The 15366-nt window shown below is 45.1% G+C and overlaps 1 protein-coding gene across 1 annotated transcript in view; it reads right to left on the bottom strand.

The window, feature by feature from the left end:
- LOC143282863 (ras-related and estrogen-regulated growth inhibitor-like protein) overlaps positions 1 to 14802 on the bottom strand; it is a 69308-nt gene extending 54506 nt beyond the window's left edge. Inside the window, exon 1 of the mRNA XM_076588722.1 lies at positions 13418 to 14802. Coding sequence (XP_076444837.1) covers positions 13418 to 13475 — 58 coding nt within the window. The 5' untranslated portion in view covers positions 13476 to 14802. The remainder of the gene's footprint in view (positions 1 to 13417) is intronic.
- Positions 14803 to 15366: the final 564 nt, after the last annotated feature.

The following is a 15366-nucleotide window of genomic DNA, read 5'->3' as shown; positions in this document are numbered from 1 at the left end:
AATAAACCATTGAAAGGGGCCAATCATCGCTTTTATATGCCTCTGAATGTGAGGGTATCCATTTAGATAATACATCCTTTTAATCTACCTCCCTTCATTCTTACACCCTTATAACCTACCCTACCTATCACCACTCCACCCAGCTCCAACCCTATCCCAAATCTCGGTCACCATCACGAAAAAAAGGGAACTTTCTGGGCAAGCTGATTTGGTTTGTTTTTATCTGCAAGGTTGTAAGAACCCAATCCTTTCTCCCGACGTAAAATACACAAGCACAAATGAGGTGAAGATGATTACTCTGTGTGTGTGTGTGTGTGTGTGTGTGTGTGTGTGTATTCATTCTCTTATTTAATGTCTTTCCACAATTGTGACCGATTTTTTTCATGAATATATATATATATATATATATATATATATATATATATATATATATATGTGTGTGTGTGTGTGTGTGTGTGTGTGTGTGTGTGTCTGTGTCTGTGTGTCTCTGTGTGTGTGCGTGCGTACGTGTGCATGTGTGCGTGTGTACGCGCGCGTGCGTGTCACACATCTCTGCACAACCGTGAAACTACCCTCCATGTAAACACCTTCCACGACACAACCCATTTCCCCTGACCAAGATGCATGCCCTCTCCCCCCCACCCCCCCTCCACTCCCCCCTTTCCCCTATTACCAAAGGGCATTAACACCCGCCAAGGGCCAATGAACTCTCTTCACCCTGTTCATCTCCACCTCCCGCATGAACAGACCTGCGGCAAGACACCATTGTCAAGGCACAGGAAAAGACAGCAGGGGAGCAGGTGTGAAGAAAAGCCATCCCCCCCCCCCCCCCCCCCTAACTGACACGCACATTAGTTTTAACTCCCCCCCTCTCCCCCCCCCCTCCCCCCTAAAACCCTACCCCCACCCACCACCCGCCTTACCTACCCCCATACAATAAACACACACATCGCAGCAGAGACTGGAATTAACCATCTTGCGCAGAAAATCGCATTCTTTATCAGCGTGAAAGGCGAAATGCGATCGTATCCGCTACTGTGTGGTGGTGGTTTGTTGTGTAAGGTGTTGAAGCTGAAGATGAGGTGTCGCAGATTTAGATTTCTCGCCAGATTTCGTCACTGACGAGTGACGTCGGTAGCGTTGTGATCGTGTTGTAAAGTAGTGTGTTAACTCTCTCCATACGAACGGTGAAAGAGACGACGTTATCAGCGTTTCACCCCAATTACCATCATCAAAATATTGCAAGCGGAAGGCTCTTATACTGAAGACGTGAATGTTGACAAAGAATACCACAATTCTGACGACGGAAGCTAAAGGTTGGGTCATTCAGACACCTGCTGGACATTCGAGGGGTCTGTGTAGAGGAGAAGAGAGGACTGGCCGTACTGAGTGAGTTAAAGTACGTATACGAGGACACACACTGACAGATAAGCCTGCCTGCCTACTCATCCGTCGGACCCACGGGAGACTATCACGACTTCCGTTTCACAGTTTATAACCTATATCCCACGCGAACAAACTGGATTTAGTTACAACCTTCACCAAACCAACACCAAGCCCTGAATGTTAGGACTTTAAATTGCCAGTGGGTCGTTAAACTCTTATTCTACTGGATTTAGTCTGGTCTTGGTTTGATTTTCAAAAGGATGTGTAAACTATCTTTTAAGGAAGAATGTGTAAACCATCTTTAAAAAAAAAAATCGGAATCTTTGATAGTCAGTGCCTCAACAAAGGTATTTGTGTTTGTATTTCTTTTTACCACAACAGATTTCTCTGTGTGAAATTCGGGCTGCTCTCCCCAGGGAGAGCGCGTCGCTACACTACAGCGCCACCCATTTTTTTGTATTTTTTCCTACGTGCAGTTTTATTTGTTTTTTCCTATCGAAGTAGATTTTTCTACAGAATTTTGCCAGGAACAACCCTTTTGTTGCCGTGGGTTCTTTTACATGCGCTAAGTGCATGCTGCACATGGGACCTCGGTTTATTGTCTCATCCGAATCTTGTTCAGATTTTGAATCTCAACCTTACAACAAGCGCACGAAGGGTGAGACTAGATTGTTTTTGTTTTTTTTCCTGTAATCATTTTGAACCGCGAAAGAGCTATGGTCAGGTCACATCCATATTTTCACCCTATCCTACCCAGACAAACGTCACTGCATCAAAGACTGTGTCCAGTTAAATTCCTGTGCTCCATCAGTGGCACTAAAGAAGACGTAACGAGAATTGTTTAAGGATAATACTTCCCATCCATTAAAGACCACTATGAAAATATTAGACAGACATCTTCACACACTACAGAAGACAATTATCAACAAAAAAAAAAGAAAAAAAAAAGGTCAGAAATAAAGACATGAAGAGAAACGGGACACTAAACCGAAAACAGAAAAAACGCACATCTGATCAGAAAACCACGGACCTGTTCTGTGTAACGTTTGTTCAGTTACACATCAAATATTCCTCTCTTTTTTTCTGAAGTAAAAATAGATTCAGCGTATCTGGTAATGGATTTCTGATGGGGGTACTGCGCTTTATATAAGCCTGCATATTATTAGTATTAGTAGTAGTAGTAGTATTATTATTATTATTCTATAGCCCACAGACCTCTAAAGAGTATACCTACTGAAGACCTGATTTATACAGCTCCCTTCGTGGCTTTGACATTTCAGTTTCATGAACAAGTCTCATGCAGTTTGATAGGAGCTATTTTATCGCATCAGCAGTGCTCAGTACGTGACATTATCTTACACTTCAACATAAATAACCTGGCGTGACTCATGTGTACACATCCAGTTTGTCTTTCCACTTTCGTCTTCCTCATCTGAAGGACAGAACATGAACTCGAATGCTTTACTGAGGGTAAAATAATGAGCTATAAGCTTCGTTTCACCATATTCTCACACACACAAAAAAAAAGCATAAAACATGTAACAATGAGCGAGGGGTGGGGGGCCGGGGACGGAGTGGGTGGGTGAGTGGGGGGGAGGGGAGGGGGCTTGGGGGGTAGGAGGTGAGTGGGGGAGGGGGGGAGGGGGAGGCAGAGAGAGTCGTAGGCACAGAGACGGACAGACGGACGGGAATAGAGTAAACCGTGAGACAAAAAGTCAAGGTCGGAGATTTTTTTTTTCTTCTTTTTTTTTTTCCTACACACATCTTGATCGTGTTGGTGTTACTTAGTTCACCTGACCTGTGTGTTTTCATTCTTCCTCACCCCTACCCCCCCCCCCCAACCCCCCACAACCCAACCACCCACTCCCGCTTGTCTACTACCACTCTCCCCCTCCCGCACCCACTGTCAGTCACACGTCAGCCACAGCCTCGTACAAAGCATGGTTAATGATTCACGAAACACTTAAGAGTTGGGTAAACGAAGGTCGATACATATACCTCTCGTGTCCTCTTCTTCTCCTGTACAGACATTTGACGAAAGGAGGTCCATTATCTAACTTGTATGGGGCGTTTGGAGGTAGGGGGAGGGGTGGGGGGAGGCGTGGGAGGGGGGCTGGGGATGGCGGGGGGGGGGGGGAGATAATATGTATGAACGAAGTCATTAGCTTAATTAACAATGAAGATTATCGTGGAGAGAGATGTACTTCATTTGTTTCTCTTTTTGGGGGGCACAGTATTCTTTCTGTGCCTTGCGTGTTATGTTATGTTGTGTTGTGTTGTGTTGTGTTGTGTTGTGCCCTGCTGCCTGGCTGATGTTTCGTGGAATAAAAGGATTTCATTTCCAACTTACACCCGAGAAAACCATGAGAAAAAAAAATTAACCAGTTTTTGCCAACCTTGACTTGATAAAGATAATTTTTATTTGTATCATATAAAAAAAAAAAAAAAAATAAAATAAAAAAATAAAGGAGAAGAATCAATGAACGTCTGCCAAAACAAAGTTCAGAAGAATAATTATACCTGTTGGCCGTCTCTCTTCCGTTTTGTTATGGCTTTGGATTCTGCGAACTTTTTTTTTTACCTGGATTTAAAAACAACAGCATAACAAAGCCGGGTTTGGTTGAGGTTTTTTTTATGTTATTGTGTGTGTGTGTGTGTTTTTTTGTGTGGGTTTTTTTTTTTTTTTTTTTTTTTTTTTTAGCTTTGATTGTTATCAACTGTGACATCCGGGAGTCGCTTTGCTGTTGTTGTTTGGTTGGGGTATTGTTCAATTCATGTTATGCACACCGTGTGTTCCAACCCATCGTTACCGCGTACACTCTCCTTCACTACCAACCCCCCCCCCCCCCACACACACACACACACACACCTCCCGCCCCCGTCTTTTGTTCACTTCTATGTTTCTTAGTTATCCCCCTTCACCGTTATATTCCCCAATTTCTCTGCTATTTTCCTGTGTACACTCTCTCTCTCTCTCTCTCTCTCTCCCCCCCCCCCCCCTCCCATTCCAGCGTTACTCTCTCCTTTCCTTTCATCCTCCACTTCTTCCCGCCCTTTCTTGCCCTCTCCCCACCCCCCACACCCACCCGTGTGTGTGTGTGTGTGTGTGTGTGTGTGTGTGTGCGCGCGCGCGCGCGCGTGTGTGTGTGGGGGTTGCTTACCCCCACCCTCATCCCCTCTCATTCTTTGTCCACTTCTGTCTCTCTATCTAGTCACTCCTTTCCACTTTCATACACGTCCTCTGCCCCCCCCCCCCACCCCCACCCCGCCCCACACCCCCCCCCCTCCCACCTCTCTCTCTCTCTCTTCTTCGTCTTCTTCTTCCCTTTCGTCTTCTTCTTCTTCCCTCAAACGAGCAGGACAAAATCGGAAGGGAAAACTAGACATGTCCACATGAATCATGTCAAGGTGCAGACAGGCAGACAGAAAGAGGCAGTGAGAAAAAGGGTGTCCTCTGAGGGCACTATGGGACTTAAATGGCTCCGCAAACTCTGCATGATAGATGAGATGATCCCAGATAATGGGAATTACCTCTGTGTGTGTGTGTGTGTGTGTGTGTGTGTGTGTGTGTGTGTGTGTCTGTGTCATACCCGTCAGTAAAACTGATGTGGGTGTTAACTTCTTCCGCATGAGTGTCACTTTATTTAAGAGTCCGTGTTTGTGACACTTTTAAAAATTACCTCGCATAAAGACAGTCGTATGAGTCACTGATTTCACCAACAAATGCATTTATTTTAGGACGAGCGTTTCTCGTCATTATCCTATATTTGCATAAATTCACATTTAGAGCGAACAATGTCCAAGGACACTGAAAAAAAAAACCCCAAGTGTATACGAATGAATAGTATTATTGAAGTTGCTGAATCCCTTTCGGGGGGGAAAAAAGAAAGAAAAAAAAGAGAAAGAAAAGAAAAAAGCGGCAATCACTGCACATCTATTCACACACACACTGTCACTGTTCTGTTGACACCTCTTCAGTTGTAAACACCTTTCCTACCTTCTGTTTTGTTGTTTGTTGTTGTTTTGTTGTTGTTGTTGTTGTTTTACGCTCGCTCCTTCGGTTTCAATCTCTGGTTCCACAAGAGATAGGACTACACCCATCTTTAACTTTTGCAGTCGCCTGCTTCACTGCCGGTCAACACCCAGGCGTCTCCTGTGACCATTACTGATGCAAATGGTCAAGTTCAAGTTCAGTGGAGGAGTGATTGTGGTGGTCTGGGGTTGGGGGGTAAGGGGGGGTAGGGCGTGGGGGAGACGGGGTGGTGGGGGGCTGGGGGGGGGGGCGTGGCTGTGATTTACAGCTTAGATGTCAACTGTTTGACTCTCCTCCTTGTTTATTGAGTTTCCCTATTCGCGTGAGAAACAGCTTTTGTGGGGGGGTTGTTTCTCCTATAAGGACGTGGGTGACGCCTGTCTGTCCACGACGTGTGCATTATTTTCACCCCTGTAGGTACTGAGGCATCGGGTGATGGTGCCTCTCACCATGCGAAAACGATCTTGAAGTCCCCTCTAATTACCCTCTCTGGCTTCTCATCTCCTCCCCTCCACGCAACCCCCCCCCCCCCCCCCCCCCCCCACCACCCTCCCAACCGCCACACACACACACACACACACACTAACGCTCTCACTCCTCCTCCCCCACCCCTATCCACATTGTCTCTGTCCTCCCTTCCTCGCTCTATCTCTCATTCTCTGTGACTTATTCTCTCTCTCTCCCTCCCTCTCTCTCTCTCTTTCTGTCTGTCTGTCTCTTTCTCCTTCTCTCTCTCTCTTTCTTTCTTTCTTTCTGTCTGTCTGTCTGTCTGTCTGTCTCTCCTTGTCTCTTCCTCTTCCTTCTTCTCTTGTTTCTGTTCTGAGTATTAATTGTGCATGTACTTATGTTGTTCGTCCTTTTCATGGGACAGAATTGAAATTTATTCATGCAATGTCATGCTTTTGGTTTCAGTGTTTGTTATGTTTTCCCTTTTCATGAGGGCAGGATGAAAACAAGCCATTTGTGCTTATTCTTTTTTTTTCTTCAATAAAAAAGATTCATTCGTTCGTTCTCTCTCTCTCTCTCTGTCTCTCTGTGTGTGTCTCTCTCTCTGTCTCTCTCTGTCTCTGTGTGTGTGTCTCTCTCTTTGTCTGTCTGTCTGTCTGTCTCTCTCTCTTTGTCTCTCTGTGTGTGTCTCTGTCTCTCTCAATCTCTCTCTCTCTCTCTCTCAATCTCTCTCTCTCATCTCTCTCATCTCTCTCTGTCTCTCTCTCCCTCTGTCTGTCTGTCTCTCTGTTTGTCTGTCTCTCTCTGTCTCTCTCTCTCTCAATCTCTCTCTGTCTGTCTGTCTCTCTCTCTCATCTCTGTCTGTCTGTCTCTCTCTCTGTCTCTCTCTCTGTCTCTGTCTCTCTCTCTCTGTCTCTCTCTCTGTCTCTCTCTCTCACTCTCACGCCTCCCACACACGTCGAGGTCTGAAAGTTGACCCGAGAGACACAAACCAAAGACTTGTCAGGGGTTTAAAAAAAAGAAAAGAAAAAAAAGACACTAAAGCTCGCTGTGGCTGAGAGCTGAAGGACGCTCCGATTACAAACAACATGCAAATGCGTGCAAGCGAGTCCTCTCTGTGCATGTCGACTGCTGACAGACACCATAGATATAGTGGAGACAAGGAGTCGCGTCTTCGGTGTTTACGGATGAAAAAAAAACAGGCAGTGAAAACGTCGTGATTTTGTTGTTGTTATTGTTGTTTTGTTTTTGTTTTTGGTTGTTGTTTTTTTCTTATTTCTTAGAGAAGGGGGGTGGGGGTGGGGGGCTGGGGCTGGGGGCTTGCTTGGTGTCAATTCATGAACAGAAAGTTTCGTCCACCCCCAAAAATGTACCTGGTGAAACAGCGCATAAAGCTGTGCAATCTGCAAAGATAAAAAGAAGAAAGAAAACAAAATAAAGAGACAGGATGACAGAAAGAAAGTGAAAATAAAAGAAAGCCGGAAGAGAGAGATAAAAAAAAAAGCCCTCTTCACCATGCATCTTCAACACACTGACAACGAGAGAAAAAAAGAAGAAGAAAAAATCAGAAATAACGACTGATCGTGCACAGAACGTGATAAAACAACATTAACTTTACAAACAGCACTGAAGCGAACAGTGGGTAACGGAACGAAGTAATTCTGTTTAAATATACCGTCACACACACGTACTGACGACTGCAGCAGAACGGAACGACAGAATAATTTACACCTATCCTCTGCCTTCCAAATCTATGGCAGTCACCCAACAACTGCTGGAGTCCACCGCTGAGCTGTACGACGGTTGGCTGTTGGCTTGAAAAGGACCCCGTCTCACGGCTCAATGGGGTCAGCACGTCTGCAAGGAGCTTGTGTCCCCCGGTGTTTACGTCTTTGAACTTGAGGACAGCATCTATTTGCATTCTGATTTGACCTCTATCCACCCCTCCCCTCCCCTACACCCTCCCCCCCCACCCCCCATGTCCTCCTGTCACCCCGCCCGCACACACACACAACCCCTCTACCTTCTTCCAACTCCGCCTTTTCCCAAATTGCCAATGCACACACCACACGCACTTCTCTTTCTCCTGTGCACCCTCACCATTTGCTCTGCTTAGCAAGAAATGACGAAATAAAAGGCAGGCAGGAAGAAAGAAAGAAAGAAAGAAAGAGATAGATGAAGACAGAAGGGTGGAAACACGCACCTACACCCATGTCATGGATGGAGACGGAGACAGGGATTGGGAGCGAGAGACCATTTTCATTCTCTAACACTGCTTCTGCGCAAGCTATATAGCTACAAACTAGTACACAAAACGCAATAAGAAATACTTTACTTTCGTTTCCTGTCACACATTACCATTCTGATCAGAAAGAAAGAAAGACAGAAAGACAGAAAATATACATTTCCATCCCGGGTACATACACAAACGGTGTTATATTCGTTGACTTTGCTGTTCAGCAACCATGACTACCACACCCACGCTGCTTTTCTTAAAGAAAAAGAAAAAAGACAGATAACCACAGCCTGAAAGAAAAGAAGGATACAAACCACACACACACACACACACACACACACACACACACACACACACACACACAAACGAAAAGGAAAGAAAACTGGCTGCAGACTTCGAAAGAGTTTGAAGAAAGATGTACTGTGTGCGTGCACACACACACACACACACACACACACACACACACACACACACACACACACACACACACACACACACACACACAAACGAAAAGGAAAGAAAACTGGCTGCAGACTTCGAAAGAGTTTGAAGAAAGATGTACCGTGCGCGTGCATACACACACACACACACACACACACACACACACACACACACACACAACGAAAAAGAAAGAAAAACTAAACACGGAAAGAAAGTTCGCAAAAAAGGAAGGGGGAACATAAGCACACAAGGTTTGAGACAATATTTCCATTTCGCCCGACAAAACAGGACAAAACAGTAAACCCTCGTGAGCGAAGACCAAGGGGAAGAGGGAGGTCAAACTTATCAATAAAAACAGCATAAATATCAATAAAAACTGCATAATTATTTTTTTTTTTTTTATATTAAAAAAAAAATCAGCATCAGTTTAAAGGGGAATGTATAAATTTGCAGACGTAATGAAAATGGCTGCAGACTTCGAAAGATTTTGAAGAAAGTTGTACCGTGCGCGTGCATACACGTGCACACACACACACACACACACACACACACACACACACACACACACACACACACACACACACACACACTTGATTCGGATACTTCAATCATAATCATGAAGGACATTTCTCTTTATGACGGGGTGCAGCTGAACAATCATTATACAATCACCATCCTCAGCATCCACTGGAGTGACTACATCACAAATGTCGAGGTCCTGGAGCAGGCAAAGACTATCAGCATCGAAGCAGTGCTGCTAAAGACCCAGCTACGTTGGGCAGGGCACGTGTCCAGGATGGAGGACCACCGCCTGCCCAAGATCGCGCTGTATGGCGAACTGTCCACTGGCCACCGTGACAGAGGAGCACCCAAGAAGAGATACAAAGACTCCTTGAAGAAAGCTCTCGGTGCCTGTCACATTGACCATCGCCAGTGGTCCGCAGTAGCCGCTGATCGAGAGACCTGGCGACGCACCATCCACCAAGCTGTCTCCTCCTTCGAAAACAACCGCAGGGCCAGCCTTGAGGACAAACGCAGAAGGAGGAAGAACCACGACGCTGCAGCCGCGAACCCAGACCAGACTTTCCCTTGCAACCGCTGCGGCCGACTCTGCTTTTCCCGCATTGGCCGTGTCAGCCATGAGCGTGCCTGCATCAGACGTGGACAACGCCCTTCCTAGATCTTCGTCAGCGAAGCCAGGCCATGATACATAATCATTGTCAATTCAATATCGATAAGCAGTCTACCATCAGTCCTTCGAGAAACAGTAACAGATCGAAACGTGAATGCATTGTACATATAAATCGATACGCAAGTGGGGACAGACAGAGACACAGACAGAGACAAAGACAGAGAGACAAAGAAAGAGACAAAGACAAAGACAGACAGACACAAAGACAATGAAAGAAAGAGTGAGGATCAGAGAGAAAAGCAGAAAGAGAGAGACAGACAGACAGACAGACAGAGACAGAGAAATAGAAAGGCAGAGACAGACAGAAATATGCAGAGAGAGACAGAAAGACAAACAATCAGAGACACAGATCTTTAGTGGTAATGAAATGAGAATGGAGCCTCAGGTCTATTAAAACAACCACTACTCTCTCTCTCTCTCTCCCTCTCTCTCTCTCTCTCTCCCTCTCTCTCTCTCTCTCTCTCTGTCTCTGTGATGATGATGATGGTTTGGAAGGGGAGGGGTGGGTGGGTGTGTGGGTGGGTGGAGGTGGAGATGGTCAAAGAACTTGGGTGCGGGTGGAGATGGAGAGTGGGTGGAGGGGATGTAGGAATGATGGTGATGACTTTTTTTTTCCTGTGGTGATTGCCCCTGTTCACTCTCATTCCTCACATACCAGCTGTGTGTTGTTGGTGTTGTTGTTGTTGTTGTTTTTATTGAAGCCCGTGGCCATGACGCGCAATAAAACATCCACTTTGATCTTATCAACGCCCACGCCCCCCGCACCCCCCCGCACCCCCTCCGCCCCCCCTCGCTCCCTCCCCCTCCCCGCTCTCTCTCACACACATCACCACCACCACCACCACCTACATCAGCACACCACCTCCCTACCTCCCTAACCACTGGCTATGCACATCACCACCAGTTTTCGTCAGCTTCAGTCAGCAGCAGCAGACTTCACATACCAAAAAAAAAAAAAAAAAAAATCACAATGAAGATCTCGATTAAAATCGCTGACTAGACATAATGTCTTCTCTCTCTCTCTCTCTCTCTCTCTCTCTCTCTCTGTCCTAAAGCTTTTTTTTTTAGAATTTAATGTTCGAATTAAGTTTGAAAGACCGTATATATATATATATATATATATATATATATGCATCTTTGGAGCTTTCTAGAAATAATTTTCAAATTAGAAACTTGTCAGTTCCAAACTTTGTTGAGTTCATCAGCTGGGATGTACACTATACAACATGTAATGTATTGTCTATTCGATGATCAGTTGATTTCACAGTTGTTAAGTCTGTAAAAATGCCTTAACATTACCATACTACATAAGAAAAAGACTCAAGCAAGCTATGTAGTTCTGATCTGAACCTGTTTTACTTAGTATATCTGTGGGTATTTTTTCTTCTCCTTCTTCTTCTTGTCACGGTCTTCGCTCTCGGCAGACCATAGAAAAACCGCGCCTTCATTGACAAAAACAAAAATCGTAGCAAAAAAAAAAAAAAAAAAAAAGATAATAAAAGAAAGAAAAGAAAAGAAAAGGAAAAAAGCTGAGAACGTATAACACAATCACAATACCTCTGTCCCTCAGGAATATCTATTTACCCTGTGTGTACATTCATGAAATCGGAGTGTCGTCGCAAAAAGATCTGGCATCAGTATTCAAGGGCACACATAATAAAAAAAAATTAAAAAAATCCCGTGGAGCCTGTCTGCTGTAGGGGCCAATATTGACTGTGACCGGGCAGACGTCAGCTGTTGAAAGTGGACCGCAATCCGGTTTGCGTTTCGCTTTGTTGACTTTGGGTGGCTGTGTCGGAGAGTTGGCTTTCTCTCTCTCTCTCTCTCTCTCTCTCGCTTTCTTTCTCTCCCTTACTCTCTCACATAACTGCAACAACCACAACCACTTCTACTACTTGATGTGCTGAAACTATACAGTATATTACAATAATGGTTCTAGTCTTGCGGAGTGGTTTTATTTTTACAGCAATTACTTTACTTTTGTGTTAGCTAGAATAATAACTACAGCTGCTATACCACTGCTGTCACAATAAGATGTTTTTGCAGCTGCTCCTAATTAGTAAAGCAACAACCATGCTTTTTACTGCAGTTATCATTACTGTTCTTACTGCCTCCATTACTGCTGTGAGGTTTCAATCAGTGCCAGTTACTGCGAGGTTTTGTTGTTGTTGTTTGTTTCCTACCGATGCTAGTGTTGATGCAGTTGTATTGCACTGTTCCTGCTACTGAAACATGTACTTTCTCTGTTTCCATTAACTCTCTCCATACGAACGGCGAAAGAGACGACGTTAACAGCGTTTCACCCCAATTACCATCATCAAAATATTGCAAGCGGAAGGCTCTTATACTGAAGAGGTGAATGTTGACAAAGAATACCACAATTCTGACAACGGAAGCTAAAGGTTGGGTCATTCAGACACCCACTGGACATCCGGGGGGTCTGTGTAGAGGAGAAGAGAGGACTGGCCGTACTGAGTGAGTTAACAGCAACAATCGATGATGACGCGACAACCACTGTACTGGGACCAATGTTCTGTTGCCAAATCAACGTCAGTAGCGAACAAGTATGTTTCTGCTGCAACCATGACTGCTAATTAATACAATTACTACTGCTACTACTGCAATAATCATCGACCATAATTGTTGTTGCTGCTGCTGCTGCTGCTGCCTTATATAACAATAATAATAATAATTCATAACTTTTCTATGGCGCGATATCCAGTACTAATGCTGCTCAAAGCGCCTTACATCATCGAGCCAGATAGGAGCATAACATAAAACATTACAACAGCTCAATCCAATGCGTTCAGAGAATGAACTAAAAAAAATTTTTTAAAGCATGATCCACCAAACAATAAAAAATATCAAGTAAATAATGCTTAGATTAAAAAGAAATACATTCCTTAAAAACACACAATTTTTTAGACACACACATACATGCGCGCGCACACTCACACTCCTAGTATATATACTAGTAGTAATGTGCATTACAAAAAGCAATAATAGTTTGGTCTCATCTCCTGCAGCTGCTGCTGCTGTTATCTGTTAAAGATTCGTCTGTCATGTTTCAGAATACAAAACGAAATTGACACTTTGAGCACTAGCGGTAGTTGCAGCTGTAACAGCATCTCCATCATCATCACATCATCATTGTTGTTAACGCTGCTGCCTGTTCTCGAGATTTCTTTGAGGAAGTGGTTTTAAACAACACTGCAAGTGCTTTTGTCTGTGTAACTGTCGGGGCTGCTTCAAGGCTGTACAGTACAGGTGTGACATCAGGACAGCAGACCTGTCGGTCTTCATACACGGGACCCTCCATTGCATCATAGTTGTCGCCCACTCTTTCCTTTTCCTCACTGTCACACACACACACACACACACACACACACACACACACACACACACACACACACAGAGAGAGAGAGAGAGAGAGAGAGAGAGAGAGAGAGAGAGAGAGATTCTAGTAAAGACCCGTCAAAAACACGTGTAATTCGAAAAGATATAGGCATATTAATACACGAAGCCCAGTACTCCCTCACACACACACACACACACACACACACACACACACACACACACACACACACATATATATATATATATATATATATATATATATATATATTAAGCAGAGCGGTCAAACAAACTGCGGACAGAATGCATATAGTTATTAAAGTCTTACCTGATTTCCCGACTTTGTTATCGCCCAGAATCAACACTCTCAGCGTTGTCATCCTCATCACTGTCACCTTGCTGACGTCACAGCTGCACTGACGTGTCACCTGTGTCACTGACGATCTGATGAGGTCACAACTGTCACGGCAGGCATGTCACCTCATTCACTCATTCCTCTGATCCTTGGAGACGCATCGCTCGCTCTCTGGTTGGCAGGTTGTTGTAACTAATATGTTTCATCGCACTCCCCCTTTTCAATGTCTTGTACTGCAATGAAAATTTGCGAGCGTTTTCAAAGTCGATCCTGTCCAAGCGTTTTAATCATGGATTCTGTGCTCCAGCAGTTCAACCTGTGGGATTTTTCCTTGATGACAATCTTACGTAAGCATCAATTGCTTCTTTCGCTCACAGTCAACACAGTTTGGTATATTTTGAAACGCCCCGTTTCATGGAACACGATAGAAACACAAGTTTAACTGGTCAAGTTACAGACATGCAGGACTATTCAGTCATTATATCACTGTGTCCTGTCACTAACGCGTACGCTGTCCGTTGAAAATACGTTAGGAGGTGACTACAGAAAAAAGTCTCGTTCATGAATAATTATGTTCTTGAAAATCAGACATTCAGTCTCAAGAAACAGGCCATCATAAAACGAGCAATATCAAGTCACTGTCGTTGAAACACTGAAATATATAACCCAAATAATGGGAAACGTACGATCCAGTGTTTCCGACTCAGTTTTATGTTGTCGTGGTGGTTGATGAATGAGAAATTAGTTTAATAACTCCTTTATGGATACACAAAAAATGTACGAGTTCCACTGTTCGCCGCCTCTGTACGTAACATAACCATAAGTACGACCCAAACACGGAAATCAGTCGACTATACTGGTGAGCCAATCCCGTTACTTCTCCGTGTGTGCTGATTGCACAATTCTCTCGTGAGGTCAGTCAATGAATGCACCTCAGGTGTCACACACCACGCAGTGGTCAGTTCCTTTGTGGTCAGTTTCTAACTGCACAGAACGGTATTTTCCCCAGCGTTACGAAATCCGCAGTGCGTGGTGAGCAGCACTCCTGTCCCGTGCGGTCTGTCGCCTTTCACACCCCCGCCAGCTCTGTCGTTTGCCTCGTAATAAAAACACACCGCAGCCTACGCTCTGCTAAACCTCCACCTCTGCGATCGCTATCACGCTGCAACAAGTTTATCGCAGGAGCTGGGGAGTGTCGAGCGAACGGGTGAACGTCTGGCCGAGTAGGTGGACTCCCCCTTTCTCCTATCTCCAGTCCCCCAGTGTGCCGGTGGCTGGGACCTCCGTTCTATCACGTCTCTGCGCTGGGGATCTGAAGGCGTTGGGACTTGACAGGGTCTCTCTCTCTCTCTCTCTCTCTCTGTCTCTCTGTGTCTCTTTCTTTCTTTCTTTCTTTCTCCCTCTGTGTCGCCAGCCCGTGTCGCTGGTGATAGACACCGCTCTGCCCGATAGCCACGCGTTCTCTTTGCTTGCTTTCTTCCCCCAAGCGACACTGAACCGACGACCGGAGACACGCGGGGGTCGGAAGGAAGGGAAGGAAAAGTGCCGGAGAGAGGGTGGTATAGTAGGATTGGAGGAAGGAAGTGTGATTGGGGGGGGGGGGGGGGGGCAAGGGGTGGGGAGGGGGGTGCAAAAGGGGTTGGCTGGCAGGTAAAGGTAAGGAGATGGAAAGAAGTGTGGGTGTTCTGAATAGGAGAGGCGTTATGCTGTTGATGCAGTCAGCCGGTCAGCTAGCTGGGTGGTTGGTCAGTTTATCAATGACTTATTATGAACGAAAGAGATGGGGTAGGGGGAAAGAACACTGCAGGGGAGGGTGGGGTGGGTTGGGGGGGATAAAAATGAAGTATCATGTGGGAAAGAGAGAGAGAGAGGCAGACAAACAAGAAGCACAAACAACACAGCAACCGCAGAAGACCCTGCAA

The sequence above is a fragment of the Babylonia areolata genome, chromosome 6 (genome assembly GCF_041734735.1).
Source record: "Babylonia areolata isolate BAREFJ2019XMU chromosome 6, ASM4173473v1, whole genome shotgun sequence".
NCBI lineage: Eukaryota > Metazoa > Mollusca > Gastropoda > Neogastropoda > Buccinidae > Babylonia > Babylonia areolata.
The sequence above is the reverse complement of the archived record's forward strand: the minus strand, read 5'-3'. Positions and strand labels throughout refer to the sequence as shown.